Source organism: Gallinula chloropus (genome assembly GCF_964237585.1).
Source record: "Gallinula chloropus genome assembly, chromosome: 3".
Taxonomy (NCBI): Eukaryota; Metazoa; Chordata; class Aves; order Gruiformes; family Rallidae; genus Gallinula; species Gallinula chloropus.
In genome coordinates, this window is record NC_140087.1 from 23,819,701 (window position 1) to 23,842,623 (window position 22,923).

The 22,923-nt window shown below is 39.0% G+C and overlaps 1 protein-coding gene across 1 annotated transcript in view; it reads right to left on the minus strand.

Annotated features, from left to right (window-relative positions):
• AHI1 (Abelson helper integration site 1) overlaps nucleotides 1-19,419 on the minus strand; it is a gene marked incomplete at its 3' end in the record, with an annotated part of 85,925 nt that extends 66,506 nt beyond the window's left edge. Inside the window, exons 1-10 of the mRNA XM_084262392.1 lie at nucleotides 19,349-19,419; nucleotides 14,671-14,742; nucleotides 13,707-13,828; nucleotides 7,935-8,542; nucleotides 7,244-7,401; nucleotides 6,045-6,219; nucleotides 5,361-5,553; nucleotides 3,716-3,811; nucleotides 2,100-2,285; nucleotides 509-658 (exon numbers count right to left, since the gene is read on the minus strand). Of these exons, the coding sequence (XP_084118518.1) occupies nucleotides 509-658; nucleotides 2,100-2,285; nucleotides 3,716-3,811; nucleotides 5,361-5,553; nucleotides 6,045-6,219; nucleotides 7,244-7,401; nucleotides 7,935-8,542; nucleotides 13,707-13,828; nucleotides 14,671-14,680 (1,698 nt within the window). The 5' untranslated portion in view covers nucleotides 14,681-14,742; nucleotides 19,349-19,419. The remainder of the gene's footprint in view (nucleotides 1-508; nucleotides 659-2,099; nucleotides 2,286-3,715; nucleotides 3,812-5,360; nucleotides 5,554-6,044; nucleotides 6,220-7,243; nucleotides 7,402-7,934; nucleotides 8,543-13,706; nucleotides 13,829-14,670; nucleotides 14,743-19,348) is intronic.
• Nucleotides 19,420-22,923: the final 3,504 nt, after the last annotated feature.

Below are 22,923 nucleotides of genomic sequence, written 5' to 3' on the forward strand. Positions count from 1 at the left end.
TGTCATGCATAAGTTTTAAAAAGCTAGTAAGATCCCAAGGGAATTTAAAAGAAAAACGCCATCTTATAAAAAGAGACAGTTCTGCGGCATAACCACATCTAGATTGTATATTCATTTCTGACCCTTTATTCCAGAGAACTAGGAGGTTTAAAAAAAACATGCAAACAAGAAAATATATTTCCAATCAAGCTGAAATCTGAGAACTGTTTTCTTGTCTTACTACCGCTACCTGAATTGCCCTACCCTACTCTTTCAAATTTCTAGAGAATTCTGGGAGATAAAAATCCCTGACTATTCTGGGAAAAAATGGTTATGGCAGCCATATTTGGTAAGAAGCTAAGCATCCTCTATTTTTTCTGAGAGTTCCTTAAGTTTAGCTTTTTTTAAAAAAAATTTCCTTTAATGACTGACTTTCTTCAGAATACTTACATCATAAAAATTAGGTTATAAGAAGACAGTAAATGTTTAAAATATTTTTTCTTCAATAAAGTTAAGAAACCCACTTCACCTGTCCAGGCAACCTAGTCCATTTACACAACTCCTTCTCCTCTGGAAGACTTTCACATGATTTTTTAGATCCCTCTCTCTGAAGCTCACACAATGTTGTACTACTTTGTTCTTGCTGAACAGCTATCATAGAGCGGGAAGAGGGAGCAACCTAAAGGCAAACAGAAGTAAGCGTCAGGAAAAAACATTTAAAAAGTGAACAACATAATATCTGAAAATATTAAAAGGTATTTTTCAAATACATTGTATTTTTACAACTGGAAATTAGAGATTGGAAATAGCTACATACATGAAAAATAGCACAGCAAAAATTCCATTTTAAAATCTGAGCTTCCAAAGTTTGTGTCAATCAAATGGTATCAATTTTTTAAAACATAATAAATACTTCTGCATTATTATTAACTATACAGGTCAGTAAAAATAAATAATAGTCTACTACATAGTGAAGGTTGTGTAGAAAAACCCGCAAATGTTTCAGCACGTGAATAGTTCCAGTGAATTAACCTACTATTTTCAAATAAAAATATTGCTTCTGCAACAAATGCTAAAAGATATCACCAGCATCACGTTTCAAAAGAAAAAGGAGGACTGACCGGATTTATGATTTCAATTAGTAGGCAAAGCACATACAGTTTCCAAACTTCTCTGAATTCACCTAGTGAACCTTACCTACAAGCTAAACCAAACTTAGATTTCACTAAGAGACATCTCTACAGAAACACGCCATGGCTCTCATGTTGTTGCAATCCCAAACTTAGCAAATCTGACATTTACCAGAAAAAGAATGAGACAGTATCAGTATGCAATGGATCCAAGACAAGCCCAGCTCAGAAAGCCTATGCAAATTCATCACACTGCTTGAGCTTCCAGAGAATCGCATAGTAGGGACAGCTGTAAGCCAGTGATAGCACCTAAACATACCAGGAAAACATTCAAGACTATGGAAAAGTCAGGGTCAGAACACTTCCAGAAAGATGAAGAATAGCTGCTCAAATAAAGTGCACAGAATTCCTAACAACCTCAGCAGATGACAGAGAACTGCACATGTCATTCCAGTATACAGATCAGAAAAATGTCCCAAAACTGTATGAGCTAATCCCAGAGATTAGCTTGAATGCACATCTCAACACATACCAATGTAAGCCTGTCTAAAGGAGTTTTCATTTGAGAAAAAAAAATATGTGTAGGGAATCAGAATTAAATGCCTTACACTTTCTCTCACTTACAGAATTTACACACCTGCATGAGTGTAAAATGGCATTTCTCCTAATAAGAAAGGAGTATCTGTCTTCAGGAAGGTACCCAGTTTTCTGACTGCCAATGGCAAAACATGCAAAGTTGTAGTTGGGAAAGTACACCTATTTTTCAGACAGCTATGAAGGGCTGAGCTTGGAACACATATCTTAAGATGCAAAGTTCTTACTATGGCTAGTTATATACTAGCTATTTTATGTACTGCATGTAAGTACAGCTTTATATAAACGACTACACATACATACACAAGCTAGTTACTAACTCCTACAGAAGAGTCTGTATATTTAGAAGAGCTTGTATATTTGTAAATGTATTTATATTCTATGTATTTAGCTTACATGATCTGGCAGTTTTACGCCCCTTACAGTTACATATAAAGTTGATGGGTAACGATTTCTAGGACATTTTGCCCACCAGTCATAAACCTCAACAACATTCGAATATGACTTGGTCCTTGGAGGTGGGTAATATAATTGCAGACGGAGTTTTCCATCAATGTTTTGAACTCCATTTGCACCTACAAGCTGGAAAGGTGATTAAAAAGAGAAAAAAAATTGTTACGTCAACAAAGTCATCATAAAAGACAATGATTATTTCAAGTATCTTATGCAACTACAGTATAAACTTTGAAATACACTTCCCATTCGGGAAATGAAACACACTATCCCTAAAAATGGTTATGAAAGATTAAACACCCCCAAGATCATATCACTAATATTAAAGCTTAGCTGGTAGACAAGTTTTGAAACTAGGCAACATGCACAACAGCAATACCTTGTATGTGGGCAGACCTCTGCAGTAACACTCTTTTGTTGTTTAAGTACTATTCGCTGCTATCACCCAAATCTCAAAGGACTGCCAATTCACAAAGAGCATCTGCCAAATCTGCATCACAGGGCATTGACAAGGCTTTGACTCAGAGCAGAGGACACAGCAAAGCAGTAACCTTTCCAACTTCAGAGGTAATAGTGTTCACTCTATTGAACTAAAGAACAAGTGTAACTACTGCCATTAACACCGACCATTGTTTATCAGGACATTTCTACTTTGACTGATACAGATGAAAGGATAATGCAGACAGAGGCAGTAAGAATGAAGAACAGGCCACAATTTTATTTCTATTTATGAGGTGGCATTCATCCTTTCCTTTGTTCAGCAGTAAGCTGTACTGGATGCAGAGTTCCCACCAGCTAGCTACACATGCCTCTGATTCCAACAGATTCATCTAGGGCAGAGGTGAGAAGAGACTTTGTATGGAATGTTATGAAGGTCCCTCTCCCCTTCCCTAAACATTATCTTCTTGTGTATTTCTCATGTTGTGGACTACTCAATTGCTGTCAAGATCTACCAACCACAAGGGTAAGTATAAATGAACAATCCTCAGGCAAATTAACACTTGTCAGCTCTCAAAGGCCAAATTGGCACATTCAAGTCTCTCTTAAAGAGAAAGAAAAAAAAAAAAAAGTACATGACACGCTGGATAAATGACCTGTATCTTATTGCTGCAGCATTGCAAACTCTGCAGCTAAGACTGACATACATTTTATAATTACACCAGAGAGTATTTTCAAAGAGTGGCTGACTGAAAATGCTACTAGAATACAAAATAGTTGAGGTACAAAAATTACTGGATTTGCCAATTTCTTTGCAGAGACAAATCTCATGTACACAGAAAATACCCAAGGATTCTGTATTTATGAACAAAAAAAATTCTTACACATCCTATGCTTTCAGGAAAAATACATATTCTTTACTGTGAAGCTTGTTATTGTGAATTTTATGGGCCAAAGGAAGAGGGAAAGCAGAGAACAGCCTGGCAAGGAAAGATTTGTTTTTCCAGCTCTGTTGCCTGGAAATATTAAAAGTATTTTACAATTAGTACAGTTAATATATTTTAGATAATTGAGTTAAATGTTTTATAAATCTTGTTTCTTCATTTAAATATTTACAATACCTTTAGAAATGCCCAACAAATTTTTCGGAAACCACTTTTCTGAATTTGTACATCAGAGTTGGCTCTCACTTCATCCATACTTAGAAAATCAAGGATCTGAAAGCATTGGTAGGAATATATTTATATTTATATGTCTAATATACTGGCAATTAAAGAAACTGCTGAAAATATGCTAGGTGTGTTTCACTAAATTAAGTGAATTTCAATTATAAACAATTACAAAAATGGTATGCAACCAGAAATAACAGATCCATAGGTCTTTACCTGATGGCTATTTTTAACCTGCTCTTATATAAAAATCTAAGTCTGGTCTTAAAGATAATTGTGCTTCCCTGCCATCTCAATAGAAGAATGAAACGTTCATGTGTAATATACTTACATAGTTCACAAACTATACAGATCACAAGTCTGACAGCCAAAACCATCTGTATGTTAATCTAGCTGCACAACTGCAGTCAAAGGGTTACATTTTCTTTACTAACTTTATCACTTAGGTCATAGAATCAATCACTTACTGTTTTGGGTTGGAAGGGACCTTCAAAGAACACCTAGTCCAACCACTCTGCCATGGGCAGGAACACCCTCCACTAGACCAGGCTGTTCAAAGTCCTGTCCAACCTGACTTGTAACCCATCAAATGATGTCCATGAGATTCTTCATTTTACTGGTCAGTGACCACACTCTTGTCATATTTATCCATGCCTACAGGTTTATCTGATATAGAAAAAAACTCCTGGAATTATGCTTTCTTCAAATTGTTATTTCATAAACTATGCTGAAATCTGCATGCTTTCAAAGTAGTCATACTTTGGGTCATACATTAACCCAGTTACCGTGAAGAACCTTCATATACAAATGTAATTACTTCTGTGTTAAGCAACTAAGGACTTTCGTTTCCATAAATGTGTTCACTTGTAAGAGTCACAGAACATAAGAAAACATATGGTGATACTGTAAATATAATCTGAAATATAAAAACTGAAGGAATGCAAGAATATTTCTTGTATTGGGTTCCAACTTTCAAGTTACTACTACAGAAACTCTCTTTACAAATACAGAAATACTTAAGATCAAAATGATGCTGAATATACACTATTTTTCCTATAAACATAGTTGTATTGGTGAAAAAATTAACAATTACTTTGTAAAGAATAGGAGAGGAGAAGTAGATGACTAAAATGTTACTGGATAGCAATAGCTTGCTCATTGGTACAATGGAAAAACAGGTGTTGCTAAAAGCAGGCAAACACCATCTTTGAGTTTCTGGTACTGCAGCTGCTTTCCAGACTTCAAGAATGTGAAAAAGGAAAAAGTGAGCTACTTCGTAAATAGTGTCTTCCCTCCTATCTGGAACGATCTTGTCAGCCTTCTCCAGCAGTCTGACAGTTGATTTAATAAGAAAGCTTAGTCCTCCTTGTTATCAAAATGAGAGGGTTAGGAAAGGGAGGGGTGTGATATTAAAAAAAAATTTATGAGTATTAGCAATACCGATATCACTTTTCATATCTCCACTTAATCCTCTACCTAAGGCTATGCTATTAGCCCAGTATAACTAAAATAGAACACCTGAATCAAGTATATACTTCTAAAGAAAAACAGAAAATCATAAAGTGCAAAAAATGGATGTAAAAATATTTAACCTTACCTCAAAAAACAGGATTACCAGAGGGCTTTCTTCAGTGTTTTGAATAAAATAACTAAAACGCTCATTAAATATGACTTGTTCCTCCCACTCTGGAATTGTTGATTTAGACTGTCTGAAGTCATATGGTTGTGTCATAATAGGAAGAATGTGCTCTATTTGTTCTTGTTCATAATAAGATGAAACTTTCCTCTCGCTGCTTGAAAATTTCCAAATAGTTACAATTGTTATAGCATCTTAAAAACAACTCAAACAAAACAGTACTTTCAATTGCTAAAAGCAAAGAAGAATGCAAGACACCATTTGTTTGATTTTAGAAAAATAATTTCCAAACCACACAAAATAGAAGACAATTTGCAATACATACTGAAATGCATATTTGAAATCTACATATTTTTGAGACTTAGAAAATTTTCTCTCTGTAAAGAATACAAAATGAAACATGCTGTACATATGACAACCTTGAGGGCAATACAGCAGTGTAGAGCATTTAAAAGTGCTAAAAAAAACCAGCAAAGGAAAATACCACCTCACTTATTGTAGGTGTGTGTACATATGCATTACCATAGGTGTAGAAGCCAATAAATGATCTTGCAAGCTTAAAATTCAGCATTATATTAATTTTCATATTTAAATTCCAGGAAAGAATCTATCTACTTCTAGTAAACATTAAGAGAAACAAGTCACCTATGATCCTTCTTGACGTATAAGCCACTTCTCTGATCTACAACATGGATTTTAACCATGGGATGAGATACCAGAATATCAGTTTTAAGTCGATCAGATCGATGGATATAAACTCCCAACACAAGATTATCATCAAAACCATCCACATTTTCTGCAGCAACTTCTGTGTTCTCTTCTAGAAAGAGGTACAAAGTAAACAGGTTGCCAAGTTCCACTAGTTACAATTTAAAAGAGTAAAAATGCTCTGTATTGTCTTAGCAATCAATAGTTAAGTAATAACTTTTTACAGGTTCTTTATCTAATAGGTTGAAATCATAACATTTGCAGCACTTTAAACACACACATGAATATATATGAATGCATATACTTTGTTCCTACTAATAAACATTTTTACTTAAAATCAGAGGTCTTCCTCTTGATTGATTCTTCTGTGCCACAATGACTTAAAATTCATATATTTAAACATCCTGCTCTAGAATACAGCCCACAGTAGGTTTATTTGTTTTAAGGAAAACATAAAAAACAAGGTACACAAAAATTGATGTTTTCTTCATGAACACTTTTCCTGAATTTACCCAAACATTGTTTTCAGAACTCCCTCATTTACAAGTTACAGTGACACCACCATACTTTATCAACAAATGCAATCACCATTTTTAAAACTAATTTCTTATTCTGGACTCCACTGTGTTTGAGAAAATGAACCCTACAATTTGAATATGCATTGCATGAAAAAGTATTTCTTATATTTCAATTGAACATCAGGTTAAAACAGTGGTGATACACCATATAGAGCATAAAGGAAATAAAAAATGATAAAATAATTAATAGGAACTTAGAACATGCAACGCATCTAAGTAAATACTGTAAAAGTGATGTATAATTTATAATATTATATTATGCTTAAAACCCCCTTTTTAACTCTGTCAATTTCAAAACTACTTGCACTAAATGAATTTAGATTGACACATCAAAAGATTTACAACTTAGCCTCAGAATTAGAAGAATAAACATAAAATGAAGTAACTAAAGAAACATAAGTAACTTCAACAGCTTAATCACTTCTACATTACTGCTACGGATGTATATTTCTGTAGCAGTGCAAAGGAAAGAAAAAAAAAGAAAGAAAAAGAAAAAAGAAAAAAAACCTTGGATAAAGCAGCAAAGCAGCAAAACATTCTAATATTTTGTTGGCAAACCTTTTTTGGTTTTCTTTTTGACCTTCTTTGCTTTAGGTTTCTGTTTTTCCATGCTTCCCTCCAGTTTTTGTCCTTCTGATGTAAATATCCTTTCTGATGCCTCATTTTCATTGCCATCCTCTGCTGGATGATGCTGCAGCTCCGAAAGGGACATTGCGCTGCAATGTAATGGGTTAATGTCAGCAACTGCATTCTACTGCATATAGGGATACAACTGTTCATTACCTTTAATAATCAACTTGAAATTTCCTCTTTAGTTCTGCAGCCCATCATCTGAATACCTTGGCACCCCACAACATTAGCCTTTCTTCCCTCCTTCATTACCCCCTAATTTCCACATAATTGCAGAACCATTCACGTGAATAGAGCTAACCTAATGCTCTTCTGCTGGATTAAGGCCATTATAAAAAACACGACCAAAATTATCTTAAATTAGTTAAAAATGAGTGCCACAGAAAACAGACATCAGATAGTAATGGGGGAATATTTTTTTAAAAAGTTACAAATAATCTCGAGTTAAAAATTGATGCTGACAGTATTTTGAAAAAGTATTTAGTAATATTTTTTCATAACTGAATCATCCAGTTCATTAGTTAGAAAATAAGTACAGCTTATCAAAAAGATTCTGCCTATCTTAAAACAAAATGAAACATGTTGCATAAGAGTCACAGTGTACAGTTTATTATGGTACCTTGTTTCAGCTTCACTTAAAACTGCTTTTTCTTTCTTGTTTTTCTTCTTTTTGCCCACTTCATTGTTCAACACAACTTCATGGCTTTGAAGAGTGGAGGGAAATTCAGACATCTGTTCTTTAAGTTTCATTTTTATTTTCTTTTTAATTGCAGTTGCCTCATCCTCAGCTACGTGTAGTTGATAGGCTCGAATTAGCTCTTCTTCCTCTTCTAATTCAGTTAGATTTCTCGCTTCAGTCAAGGAATTTTTAATCTTTCTATCACCTTCTTGATGAGGTACATCTGTTTGTGATTTACTTTTCGTTTTCTTCTTTGGAAAATCATTACTCTCTTTCTCAAAACTCTCCAATTTAGCTTCATATAAATTTTCCTCCTCATTAAATTGTTCTTGTAACAGTGATTTCTTTTTCTTCTTGTTAGACTTTGGTTGCTTGTTCTCTCCACTAACAATATCATTGTTTATTTTCTCTGCAATGGAGGCTTTCTCTCTCAGTTTATTTTTTGTAAATCGGGGACTCTCCTCTTCAGGATTATATGTGTTATTTATAATTGCTTCATCATTCACACTTTCCTTAGCTAGATCAATATTACTTCTAAAGGTGTCAAGCTATAAATGAAAAGAACATAAAACACACTTGTACTAAAAAATATGTTCTAAGGATAAACATAGTACTGTATGTTATTCCTTTAGCAACATTACACAAAGTAATATGAAATCAAAGATCTAGTTATTTTCCTGTTTAAAATTAACAACTGACAGGTGGAAAGACAGCAGAAAATTCACATAGAAAAAAACATTGTGTGTTTGGGCACTTCATCTTCAATTTTGTTTCACTACGTAAGGCTTGGTTGATTTTAGTCTCTTTAACTGAAAGTTGTTTGCCAAAGACTGACAATGAAATTATATTGGAAAGTGTGCTAAAACTGAAAACCAGATTTCCACTAAGAATAATAATTAAAAAAAAGGTATGACATTGAAAAAACCCAAAATAATCCATGCTATTCTTAGTAAAAAGAAAACCCTGATCTATGACCAGTCTAGTAAAAATAGCTGAGATAAATTTCAGCTAATGCATTTGCCTGTCCACTCCTGCCAGTTTTTGGTGGTTTTTAGAAAACACATTGTAAACTTTCCTCCCTCCTTCAGGTTACATTGTTGCACCCTGGAAACACTCTCTGAGCAACTTGATCTAGTGGAAGATGTCCCTGTTCATTGCAGGGAGATTGGACCAGACCCCTGTTAAAAGTCTCTTCTGACCCAAACTATTCTATCATAACTGCAAACAACACAAGTAACTAAGGCATAATTCTGTAAGGAGCTCCATATACAGACCTCTGTTCCTTTGTGGAACTTCTGTAAAGTCTCTGAGGTTCATTTACACTGTTGTCTTACATAAAACTCTTTTGGAGTCTCCACATGAAACATTAGAAAGGACTCCAAAGCACAAAGAAAGCAAATTAAAAAAAAAAAAAAAGTTGGAGAAAACACAAGTATCTGCATGCAACCTTCCTTCCTCAATAAACAGACATCTTCCCCTTCTAACTGGGATATTTCTCCTAGTTACAGAACCACATTTGCCTCAAATCATTTTAAAAACGGACAATATGTGTAATGTCACCACCAAAACGTACAAGCTTATAAGAAGAAAGAACAGAGAATGAAGTTTCAACAGCAATCATACTTTGGAGGGTGGATCCTGACTTAAAAATGCCCACTTGCTAGAATACTACTGCATAATTAGAGAGAAAACTCAATATTCAATCCTCTGCCACCATATTGTATGCCATCCACAATTGAAACCTGCAAACCTTCATCTTGTTTTATTCACATCTGACATTTGAGGAGAGAACATGGAGAGCAAGGAAAGTATTGAAGGAGGCAGGAAAAAGAAAGTATGAAGTACATGATTAAAAACAGAGAAGAGAAAAAAATCAAGGAAGTTTATTATTTGCACAGGAAAATTATGAAATAAAAACAGCATGGCAAGAAAAATACACTAAGACACATTTAACACAGAAATAAAAACTTGTATCTGAAACTAAATGAAGTTTAAAAATGCAATAACCAGACTTGGTAATGCTACATATTGAACAACACTGTTCAAATAAAGTAGGAGTCAAAAAAAGTGTTTAGAATTTCAGGCAAGTAAGCTTATCCAATACATCAGTAAAACCTAAAGCTATTCATGTATTTTTTGAGTAGGCATATTTATTTTTAGCATGCTATGTCTAAAAATAGCTTAAATTATCTTAATATCAAATCATGAAAAAAACCTGTCTTTGTACCTTCATCTTTTACTTGCTCAAACAGACCAGTAACATCCTCTTTACTCATAAATAAATGATTTAAGAGGATGTGGAAGATTTCATATAACTAATTTGAAATGCAGAACAGAGTAAGTGAAATTTAGAAAAAAATAAAGCAACAAGCTTTGTATAAACTAAAAAACCAAACAACAACAACAAAAAACCCACCTCAAAATGCTGCTTTCTAATAGGTTTTCTACTTCCTCATCTGCCTTTCTACAATCAGCTTTAACTGCAGAGTATAAGGAATGAAGGTTAAAACACACTGGCATTTACAACCAGAAACCAATTGTTTAAGCCATGCTGAGTTTTGCCTCTGATAGAACATTAATTCCTTAAGCCCAAGGTGTAGATTTCTTTGAGAAATCCTAGGAAAAAAGCCTTCATATCTTTGACCTCCTCAAGCGTTTCTATAACAACTCTCTAATTCAAGAATCATTTTCTCAAAGAAACCTAACTGCTGAAAAAACTTGCTTGAAATACTTACTAAAATTTATGTTTTATTATACCTACAAACAAGAAACATACATCCATACATGTGTCATAAATAGCGGCAGCACACAGTCAATTATAGCAAATTTACTCATAGGGGAAAAAAAAAATCCAGAATATCCTCATAACAAAATAAAACACAATCTCAAGCTACAGCCAATTTCAGGACTATCAATAGATACTGCAGGCAGCTCAAAGCTGCTTCTGCAGTCCAAACACCAATTCCTCAGATGTACAGAGTGTATGATCTTAACTCAGGCCACTTTACATCATGTGCTTACACGTGGGAAATCAGAGAGGAAACAGAGATGTGAGGGAGTCACAAAACAATAAATTAAAAACCAAGAGGTTTGCAAAAACCATCAGATTGAGTCTCAGGCAGGGGCAGGGACACTAGCATAGATCCTCTGTTTGAAATGCAGGTCTAAAAGAGATCAACTGAGAGCAACTGTCTATATATAAACACACTTGAACTGAGTTAGGAAAAAGCAGTTAGGCTGAAAAGCAGCTCAAAGGATAGGCCAGTCTCTGGAATAACTCCAGAGGGTTGCTGACCTGAACCTGACGTCCTCAGCTTAAAGCATGGAACAATTGAGAAGGTTTTTTTTCCCCCAAAACAGAGTGACACCATCATTAGGACACCAGGGCACCCTTCCCTGAGAACAGAACTAACTTGCAGTACTGACTTGATAGAAGCAAGAGATTGGTGCCAGCCAAGGGGCTAACACACAAAGCTTGTACCTCAACAAGCCAACACCAGGTCACATCACTTTCTGTTCCAGAGCTGACAGTAGGGACAACACCTGATAATCCTTCTCCTTTTTAAAAAGGCTTCTCAAATATGTCTGAGTGGAACCCAGAAGCACATCAAGTGATTTTGACAAGGTATCTGGAAACTCAGATAACCAGATTTACAGAAAAAACTTCTTCACATAGTCCTGGAACACCTTGGAAAATTAGAAATGGACATTGCCAGCCCACTGACATGTACTGGTTGTAAAAAAACACCTTAGAACTGAGTTGGCAATGAACGTACTTGTGATGCTGGTGAGTTGGGTGGTATCTTTAAGAAAAAAATAACCCAAAACTCCCCAAAAAACCAAATAAAAAAGGGCAAAAAGCAGCAGACTGGAACATATCCAGTAGAAATATGCTTTCAATCATGATTGGTTTCCAATTAAACTATAGCAAGTGCGTGAGAGAAAGACCCATCACTGATAAATTTAACATTACTTCAAGGTATGTGAAACTCTATACAGTTAAATTACATAAAGTGAAGAAAACTGGAACAAAACCAGACAACCTCCTCCATCTACCTCCTCTTCCCCTCCCACACACATTTATTACTTACAAAGAAATGACTGGTTATTTGCTGAAGCTCTTAACAGAAATTTCTACTTGAATGCAACCAGCATAGAAAATGCTAGCCTGAGCTCTTGGAACTTTGCTACACTTTAAGGAAATATTCAAAATTATCAGTATTTGAATATATGTTTTCCTAAGTTCTCAAGTTTTTAGTGCTTTGACTGATAAAAATCTATGGCTTAACAAAATCTTTAAGTTAGGCTTCCACATTGATCCCAAAAAGCTTTTTAATTTATGTGCACACCACTAACTTTTGACTCAGCTCATTGTGATGTTAAGTGTTTCTAGGCAATTCCAAGAGACTAGTGTCTTACATCAGAGATTTCTGGAATGGAAACAAATTTTAAAACCAAATTAAGTTTAAAATATGAGTAATATGTATCTGCATATGAACATAAAAGTATGTGCTCAAAAAACACTTCTAAAGTGCAGATTTAAAAACTCACATTTCATCTAAAAAGTAAATCACAAAGTCAATAATCAGTATATACAGGACTCATATTAAACATTTATTATCTTGTGCAGGAAAAAAACCTACAATGTAGAACCATAACTTAGAGGAATCTCTGAGGCTCCTTTAATGAGATATGCCACAAACAAAAATGTCTTATAAGCACTTCAGGTAAGGGTGTTAGAATCATTCCTAATCTGCAAGTCACAAGCTAAGGCCAAAATCTTTAAAACAAATCTTTATACATGTGTACTGCCTAAGTAGACATATAAACACAGGATGCCCAGTGATGGGACAAGAGGCAATAGGCATAAACTTGAATATAGGAAGTTCCACCCAAACATGAGTAAGATCTTTACTGTGAGGGTGGCAGAGCACTGGCACAGCCTGTCCAGAGGCTATGGAGTCACCTACTCTGGAGATATTCAAAACTCGTCTGAACGCTGCCCTGTGCGGTCTGCTCCAGGTGATGATCCTGCTCTGGCAGGGGGGTTGGACTAGATCATCTCCAGAGGCCCCTTCCAACCCCTGGCATTCTGTGAGTCTGTGACCACTCAGACACAAAGCTGAGCACGTGCAGAAATATGCTGATTACCATCAAACCAAAAAAAAGTTCCAAACATTGCTTAGTATTGTTTGTAAATTCATATACTAATATTTCTTAGGGAATGGAATAAAGCTAATTATTATCACTAATGTTATCAATTCTAATCAATTCTTAATTCACAGATGTTTAATACAGATTTACTTTTATTACACATATTTAGTACTCTCAAAGTGGAATACTCTTACAACCATATTTCTTCAAGCCCATCACTCAAAGTCCCACTGAAGTCAATACACTGAACTTGAAAATCTTAAAACTTTTCTGGAAAATATGAATGGAAAAAGAGCACTGACAAGCTTTCAATGAGCGCATGTCTGCATACACCACTTCCCTTTTACTAATATTATATTCCATATCATTTTGGCATACCTCCAAATTACAAGGATGCATTGCTGGTACACAAACAACAAATTCACATAAAAAACAAAGGACACTTGCAGAATATACTTTATTTTTAACATGCTTAAGTCTCCTTTCTACAACACATTTTCCTACTATTTTTCCATTAAGAAAAGCAACCAAATAAAGCTTGCATATGTTCAAACTCACCATAATATTCTCTTGAGAGGGAAATTTCTTTTTCTTTGATTTTTTTGTGTCTGTTAGGCCAGCATGACGTCTGAAGATTTCCTCAAAGCGGACTTTGGTTTTTGCCTTTGCCTCGCTTTCAACTGCAAAAAGAAACCTAGAGTATGATTGACTAGATCAATAAGCACCATTGCTAAAAGAGCATAATCAATCATACTTTAAAAATTGCAAAGGACAAGAATAATTTTATCAGGGAAAGTTTACCAAGATTATTTCCACTGACACTGTAAACCACACAAGGATAACCCAGCAACCCTGTACAATCACACCAGGCTATTGCTTGCTACTGAATTTGGCACCATCTATTCTGTTTCCTGAAGAAAGCACATTCTGAAGAGCATCAGGACAAGCACAAAACTTGAGCTAGACAGAGCAGAGGACAGATCATTGCCCTTGCTGTTTAAGAGCAGCAGCACACATGTAATGGAGGTGACACACTGTCCCCATGAGAAGCAGCAGCTCTGGGTTCTTCTAGAGTCTGGATCCCAAAGGACCACCCTGAGACAGATCCGTAAGAGGCAGGACAACGCACAGGTCCAAAATCAGCTGGAGCTGAGTGTCCCTGCCTTTCTGTGAATCTGTGGCTACTGCTATCACCAGAATTTCAACCCTTGAAGAAGTAGTGTTTTAGACCCCCTGAGGTGGTGCTTAATTTGCAGCTAAATGATTAAAAATGCAATCTGGCACACTACTGAGAAAGGCTGATGAATCCTCCGCTACAGCATACTTACCACTGTCATTACAATTTTTATAAGAGCCCCCAAATTTAAAAATAATACTTAAAAAAACCCAGCGACACTTTCAAAACCAGCTATAAACATGGGCTCAAAACAGAGCCAATGTAGCACTGAAAATCTATAGATGGAAGTAACTTATCATTTTACTATAAACTATGTATTGGAAATCAAACGCAAAGTAGTCTTACCTGCTGGCATTTTCAATCCTCAGTTAGAAGTGGCTCAATACACCAGCTGCTTCTTTCTTAGAATTCACCATTCTATTTAAAATAATTAACAACTTTCATTAACATAACTAGTCCAGAGAGCTGAAGCTAACAATTGAATGCATGCTAGTAAATATCAAGGATGAGCACAGGTGTTTTAAGCAAAAATTTATTTCTAGATCATTTGTCTAAATCATTACAAGTTCTGTGCCAGGAAGTTCGCAGCTCAGGATTCTCAGCATCTATCTGATACTTGTTATTTGAGAGTAAATAAAAAACAATACTGAAGCAGCTTAATAAGCTATGCATTTCTGGGTAGTAGCCAAATAGTTCAGTAGTGTAGTCCCTCAGTCTTGTAAAAAACCCTACTGTTTATTTAAATAATGACTCATGAAGCCATTTATATAGAAGTCTTTCTGATATGGTTCCTATCCTGATGGCATCATCAAGGAAGCCACATTGCATTGAAAGCTATCAGCTGGCTGCAAAGAGCAGTATCTGCCAGCAAATCTAACTTTATTACAAATCTCTAAATATTTATGTTTACAGAGAGCATTCGTATTTTCCATAAGGCAGACAAGCAATTACATGAAACTCATTTCCCTAAAGAACAAATGTTAGGCCTGCCTGGTTGTGGATGAAAGCCTACAAATTCAATCCAAAGCTTGAAGGCAAATAAAAATATTACACATCTTTATCTTTTTATCAACAAAAAATCAGAATGTTCTACAAAAACCGTGAATACAGAAAGCTGTTTTGTAAACAGTGGAACTAATGAAATCTAGCTCTCTGTGAACGTGTTACGTTTCCTTACTCAGCCTGGGTACAGTTCAGGAGTTAGTATGGGTTTCATTGCCTCCTGTGCAAGAACTATCATACCTATCTCCCTGATAAGCCCATCGGATAATAGCTCCAAGTTCTCCCCAGGTAACACCTCCTGTTAGACACCCCTAACTCACACTCATTGGACATCCAGACAACATCTGTCCTAATAAATTAAGAGGTAATATTACATACTGCCAGGCTGTATGGTCACCTTATTCTCAGCACCACTTTGGACCAAGCCACCTAATGCTCACAGAAGCAATTCCTGGGTACAATTCAGGAGTTAGTATGGATTACAACTAACAGGCAAGCAGCCATGTTGATTTGGGTTTAAGAGAGTTTCACAGCATTAAAGTGGGTCAAGCATACCACTTGGCCTCAACACTAAAAAGCACTGCTCAGCACACACATCTTACCAGCATGGACAAAAGCTGAGGCTGCATTTACATCGGTCTCCAAGCACCAGTACTCCCATACCCTCAGATCCCTCCCATCTCCCTTTCACCATGTTATTTGCTTCTTCTCTGTCACCCTCACATTTTTTTTAAAGAAAAAAAAAACCCAAAACCAGAACAAGCAAAGTGTGATTGTTGGTTTGGGATTATAAAAGTGCTGATTAGTCAGCTGCCAGGTGTCAATAGTTTCTTTCATGTATCAAGTAAAGCATTTATACTGAGTATCCGACAATTTCAGGATGTTTGAAAAGAGCAACGATGACCAGAAGGGAGTTCATAGGAAGGAAAAAAAAAAAAATTGCTTTGCTCTGTAATACGTTTCATCATGTCACTGACAAGGCAACAAACACTTTCACTAGCTAAAATGTTTTGACTCCTAAAGCAAAGCTTTACTGTCACAACTAAAATAGTAACAGTTAAAAACAATAGGTTTTACAGGTAATGAAAACAGGTCTAAGATTATAAAATAAACATATACAAGTGAATCTGCCTTTGCAGTTTATACTTACTTATACCAAAAGGCTGTTCTAAAAGTGCTACAGTTACTAAGTGCTGTTTTTCAAGTAGTTGATTCACAGTTGGCTAGAAAATGTTTATAAAATACATCAGATTCCATCCCTTTAATAGCTCACTAAGGATTGTGGGAACACAGACAAGTCCCTTATGATCGAGCAATTCCAACCATTCCTCAGAAAAACTTATTATAAACAACAAACTAACGGAACTAACATACTCTGAACTAACTGAACTAACATACTCTAAAAATTAAAACAAAACTTGTGAGACACAGTGTAGAACACAACAGCAAAACAAAGTGCTCCGAGTATGGAAACCATTTTATGGGTTAAAAGTTAAGTAAGTCTCACAACATACAATAAATCACAAAAAGTACAGGTAAATTATTTTTGCAGATATTGTTGCTTATAATGGAACCAACACCTTTCCAACAGCTAAGCTTACCTCATACCTACCAGCACTCTCTGTAAAATGTCTTGCCAGATTCATCATTGAACGCACCATTTTCTATTTATTTCTATTTATTCAATAAAAGTCTGTATCTCTTAATTTTATTGCCACAAGAGGGAAGTCTGCTAAAGATAATGCTATTACTTTATGCACACTTCAAATTTAGAAGACCTTCAACACAGTGCATTAGAGCAACTGTTAAGACTTGTGCAAATATAGATCATTAATCAACAAGGGTAAGAGCAAGGCTGTTTACTCAGTGTAATCTCACCTTAAAATAGGAGAGAGTTAATCTTATATAAAAGTTCATCAACCTCAGTGTCCCAATATGAATAAACACAGTTATCATTAAGATTAATCTTGTTAAATGCCTTTTTGCCTGATCAGATTTGAGAGCTCTTCCATGTTAGTCAATATAAGGCAATCCAGGAATGACAAAAATACATATTTGGAACAGTGGTATATTCCAGCCATCAAGAAGGACCATGAAAAAGTCTCAAAGCCCAAAGTTCCAGGAATTACTATGTTTTCCCCAAAATCATCTAATTTGCACTTCTCAAAGAGTCCATCTATATTTATAAGTGTGAACCTACATTAAATTCCAGCTCTTTTCACAGTTTACAATAGTTACTGAGTTGATATATTCTGCATTCGTAACACAGGAATTCTCCATGCAAAACATACCACAAAGACCATTGTTCACAAAAAACTTTTATTGATCACTCAAAAAAAAAAAAGTCAAAAAAATTAAACCTATACAGTAACAGAGCAGAACACACAGGATCTATGCTACTTAATGGGAAGTGGCAAATTTTCTACCAGATAAGGACCATCTCGGAAACTGAGCTAACAGAAAATAACAGACTACTTAAGGATTTCCATTAACTAAATCCCTCATTTTTCCTCTGTCACGTAAAGTGAACACAATCTTCAGTGGCTGAAAACAAGCAGAGTAGCAAGCCTTTTTTATCTCTCAGATGAGATAAACCATTGTAGTGGGAAATCTTGGGTTTTACTACTAAGTTTCTAATTCAGCTATCTATAGGTATCACGACTTTAAGATCTGAAAAAGCCTTAACTCACAAGTTTACAGCAAAACAACATTGAGCTGAATCTGTTCCTCATCACTAACAATAGACATGACATCAAAAATCAGCCTGATTCAGTATTTAAACCCAGAAAACTGACAGCTTTAATATTGCTATGTAAATATTTATGTACTTTCATGCCAGATAAATGGCACTAGAAGTGCAGTTGCTTTCTAGCAGTTTAGATGTGCCTGTTACAAACTCATGTTCACGTTCACTTAAAAGGACGTTGAAAAAAGCTGGTGCTACCCATCTGAGCTTTCTACTATTAACACATCAGAAAGCTTTAGAGTGGCAGCTGAGCTTTTTCTCAGTGGATCTGGCACCTTAAGTTGCTCTGAGGGTTGAGGCCTCCATCTGCCCTGACGGCAGAACTTCGGTTCTGCCTAAGGAAATACAGATGACTCCCATTATATAGTCCAGTTTAAGCCTCTGCCTTGTCTTCCATCGCAGTCACGAACACAGGCTCTCATCAAGAGCCCACACTAAGGATTTTAATTTTCCAAAGGGGAAATTCTGCTTTGCAGAGGGGGATGACGGCAAACAAGAGATGCCAAGTAACACTCCCAGCACACACTCCCCGCCCAGAAGACGGGGTTAACGGCTCCCCTCGTACAGATGCGCGAGGGAGGCAGCACCGCTTCGGGGCTCAACGCGCCGAGCACGGCGAAGCTCCCTGTCGCCACGTGCTGCGGGGCTGGGTCTGACTGTTCCATCTCACCCACCCAGCCCGCACCCAGAGCACGACTAACGCCGGTACGGGGATTACGGCTTCACGCCACGCAGCACCGAGCCCAGGCGACGACAGACGCGCCGGCGCCCCGCGGCTGCCTGTTCCGCTTAACCCTACAGCCACCCCCCGCCCGGGCTCGGAGCACCCACGCGAGGTGCGGGGCTCGACTCCCGACGCTGCCCTGAAAGCAGCGAGGCTGCCCGCGCTCCCCGGGCCCTGTGCTGGGCAGGGCAGGCGGGGCTCGGCAGGGCAAGGCCTCCGGCCGGCCCCCGAGCGAACGCTACCCGCCTGCCCGCGCGCGCGGCAACGGCCGCCGAGCCCGCGGCTGAGCCCCCCGCCTCAAGAGGGGGAAGGGGCGGGAGAGGGGAGGGCCGGCACGCGGGAAGGGGAGCCGAGGGAGGGAACAGCGGCGGGGAGGCGTGCCCCAGCCTCCCCGCCTGTGGAACCGCGCGTTAGGGCAGACGGCGGCAGCACCCGGCGGGACTGCGGCCGCACGCGGCTTCGCGTCGGGAGCGCGGGCCCTTCCGCTACCATCCGGCAGCCCCACTACCCCACCACCCGCCGCGCCTCCGCAGAGCGACGGCATCACTCACGTCAACCCCGTCCGCTTCCGTGGCAGCGCCGCGGTCAACCGACTGCTGCAGCAGCAGCCCTGCCCCCTCCCGCCTGTGGTCTCTCCCTCCTCCCGCACTCCCCCTCCGCGGCTCCACGCAGGTGGTTTTGCCGAAAACAATCACGGCTGCCAGGGAAACAGCGCACGCAGCGCATGCGCGCAGGAGAGCGGGGTGAAGAGAGGCGGGAACGAGGAACGCGACGGCCTTCGTTCCACGCCGGGACGGTTTAGACACAGCACCCGCGTGTACTTTCCCGCCGGAAAGTCGCGGCGGCTGTAGGTGCGCATGCGTGATAGGGCCTCACGGCATAGGGGAGCGCGCCACTGCAGAAGGGAGGCGTGTGGAGCCGCGGCCGTAGGCTGTCCCTGTGCGCATGCCCCGCCCTGGATCGCCTCGGGGCTGGGCGGCGGCTGCGGGCGGTCTTGGCGCCCTGCGGCGGCGGGAGCGGGGCTGGGCGGTGAAGGGAGGGAAGCTGGCTGCGGGCGTCCCGCGCCTCTTGCGCGCCTCTCTTGCCGCGCGTCTGCCGGCCTGGTGGCGCCGCTTCCCGGCCGTGCCGCCCTTCCCTCGGGGCGGGGAGGGCGGTATGCGAGGGTGGCCGGAGGCGCAGCAATGCTGCTCGCCGCGCTAGGCCTGCCACAGGCTGGAGCTCGGGCTTCTCTGTCGGAGCTGGGGGAGGGGGGGCGGAGCCAAGGAAATAGACCCTGGAGTAGCCATCCCTCCAGAGGGGGTTCAGTGACGGATTGCACCCGCTTTCTCCCCGGCGAGGGAAACGGGAGAGGCCTGCCGATGGCGGTGCCCGTTGCAGAGGTGGTGTTAGACCAGGGCAACATGTTCCACAAAACCAGAGAAACCTGAGTAGCTCAGCAATAACTGCTCCCATGTTCCAGGCCTGTAGTGTTGCTCTCCTCTCCATTTAGTAAAAAAACCACTGGAAAGTGTGAGCCCTTCTGGAATACTTTATCATCCATTCAAATAAGTGTGCAATGGAATAGGTCTTGAGTTCAGGCTAACAGACTTGCTTGCAGAAGAGTAAAGTTTCCAGGTAAATTCCCTCAGTTGGAGTCGGGAGAGTGTCAATTGTTTGGAACAGACATGAGCTTTTCACCAGTGGCAGCACAAATTGATGTCCTGAAGCTATGCAGATACTGCAGAACCTTGTCTGATTCCATAGCTAATTTAAGCAGTGGTTTGGGTTTTTTGTTGGGTTGTTTGAGTTTTTTTCCTCTAGGAATAACCTATTACTGCTTCCATGGAAGACCTATTAGTTGTGACTTTGGTTGTAAAAATAAATAAAAAAAGTAGATGTCAAAGTAATTTAAAAGACCTTTAAGGTTTGGGAGATTGATGCAGGTTTTGGATGAACATGGACATAGCTTTTCAGAAGCAAAGTTGGGTAAAATTAGTCTTCAACTGACCATGTGCTAGTTACACAACCTAGTGGAGAGCTAATGCTTGTGATAATTTGTGCTCGTGATACTCACGTTCCCAAGCATAATGTTCAATTTGTGTCAGGAGTTATGCTGGCTACCAGAAAAATACATGATCTGAAAACTTGTTTCTAAAGTATTACTAATGGCAGATGCTATTACCTCTTTCTGCTACTTGCCTCTCCTTTGTGTTCTCAAATGCTTACATGCACTTCACTGATGGGAGTGTTTCTTTTTTCGTGAGGCAGATAGCCTGGATTGCCTTGGCATGTCACAATTAAAAAACAAAACATAGCTTTCCAGCATTTCTTTTGCTGCTTTCCACCCCTAGTGTATCTCTGTTATTGCATATCTCTGGCCTTGGTAGTACCCAAAACTCACATAATGGCCTTGAACAGCCTGTTCTTGCTTTGAAGTTGGCCTTGGATTGAGGAGGTGTTTGGACCAGATTAGCAAAAATCCAGATGTCCTTAACTAAGTTGTATGACTATGATACTATTTCTTATGTTTACAATTAACATATCATTATCTGACAGTTGTAGCGCTAGCTTTTGCAGTAGCCAAGATGCTTAAAATGGCCTCAGGGCTAGTCATGAGATAAACATCCTAGCCAAAGACCACCTTTACTTTAGTGTTGTAGTACTAGCAAGTTACAGCAAAGGATTGAAGCTTTGTCCAAATTTTCAGTATAGGTAGGACAGATATAATAGATCCTGACTTAATTGTTAACAGGAGCACCGTTCTTGATCGTGGCACATACTTTGTCTCTAGACCAGAAGGAGGCAGAAAAACCAAACTTCTTTTGTACACTGTTACTAATCCAGATTCTAGCCCAAACTTTGTAGAGAAAATGACAAAATGGTTCCCCAAGAGAATACTGGGTGATGATTGTTGTGACAGGTTATCTCTCACAAGCCTTATGTTCCCTCCACAAGTCGTTGAGCGTGCAGTGGAAAAGCTACCTCTTCTTCAATACCTTCCTTTATAAATGTCAAGACCAGTGCTCACAGCTCCAGTATGGTCAAGAAACTAATAGTTCCATACCTAGCTTGTCAGGATGGTGATGAGTGGAGACAGACTCCAAAAAGCTTTCCTGGAAGCCTCTCTCAGGGTAATCCGAGAGCCCCGTAGCACAGTGTCACGGTTACCTGCTATACTGTTGCATAAGCACTGTCCTCCCCCGTTACCGATAAGCCTACACATTGTGCACGCACAGGGATATTCTAGCACAGTCTGCAGGGTAACCACCATGAAGTCTTCATCCTGGCTCTTAGATAGGGCTGAGACATTTCTGAGGATCAGCATGTTTAGTCCTGTCATGGAGTGACTGACATATTAGGAAGAAAAAAAGAATTGTGCTGCTGGACCCTCTGTGGCCACGCTGCTAGGGAGAGGGCTCTAGGGACAGGGTTTGAGGGTGTGTGGAGCTGTAACTACCACACAGTAGAATCGCTTGCAGATGAGGGAGAAGCCTTCAATTACTAGACCTGGGATTTTCAAAACTTAAGGGCTGACAAGGTGGTCCTGTATCCTCAGAGGTTGGTGCAAATGACAGCTGAAGCCAGGGGAGTTTGAGATGGAGTTTTTGGAAGCTGACAGTCACTTGGTTTTGTTCATGTTGTTAGTGTACACTGAGATGGAAGGGACTGTAAAGCTAATGGTATTGCTGGATCCTGTATGCCAGTAATTCAGGAAGAAGGCTTTCTGGGGAAGACTCACAGCTACTTAACTGGGAGATGGAGTCCCCTTCTCTGTAGTGAAGCTTTTAGGTTCTGATTAAAGTTCTCACAATAGTTCTTACAACAGAAACTGTAGAATTTATTGCTGGATGTGGCAAACCGATGGGGGCTTGTGGAAAGGGAGGCAGACTGAAATGGAAAGTGATTAATCTTTTATGGTAAATTCTGAAGAGTGTTGCCAGTCTTGAAATTATGCTTCCTGTGAGGATTGGGTTTGGGGCTACATGAGAATCTTCTCTGGATCATGGGACTAAGATTGGGGGTTGGTGCCCACCATGCAAAAGCCCAGGGTAATGCAGGACTGCAATTCTTAGAAGGGTACGTGTTGGGGCTGTTGTCAGATAGCTTTTCAGACAGCAATACTGAAGAACGGTCTTACTTTTCAAAT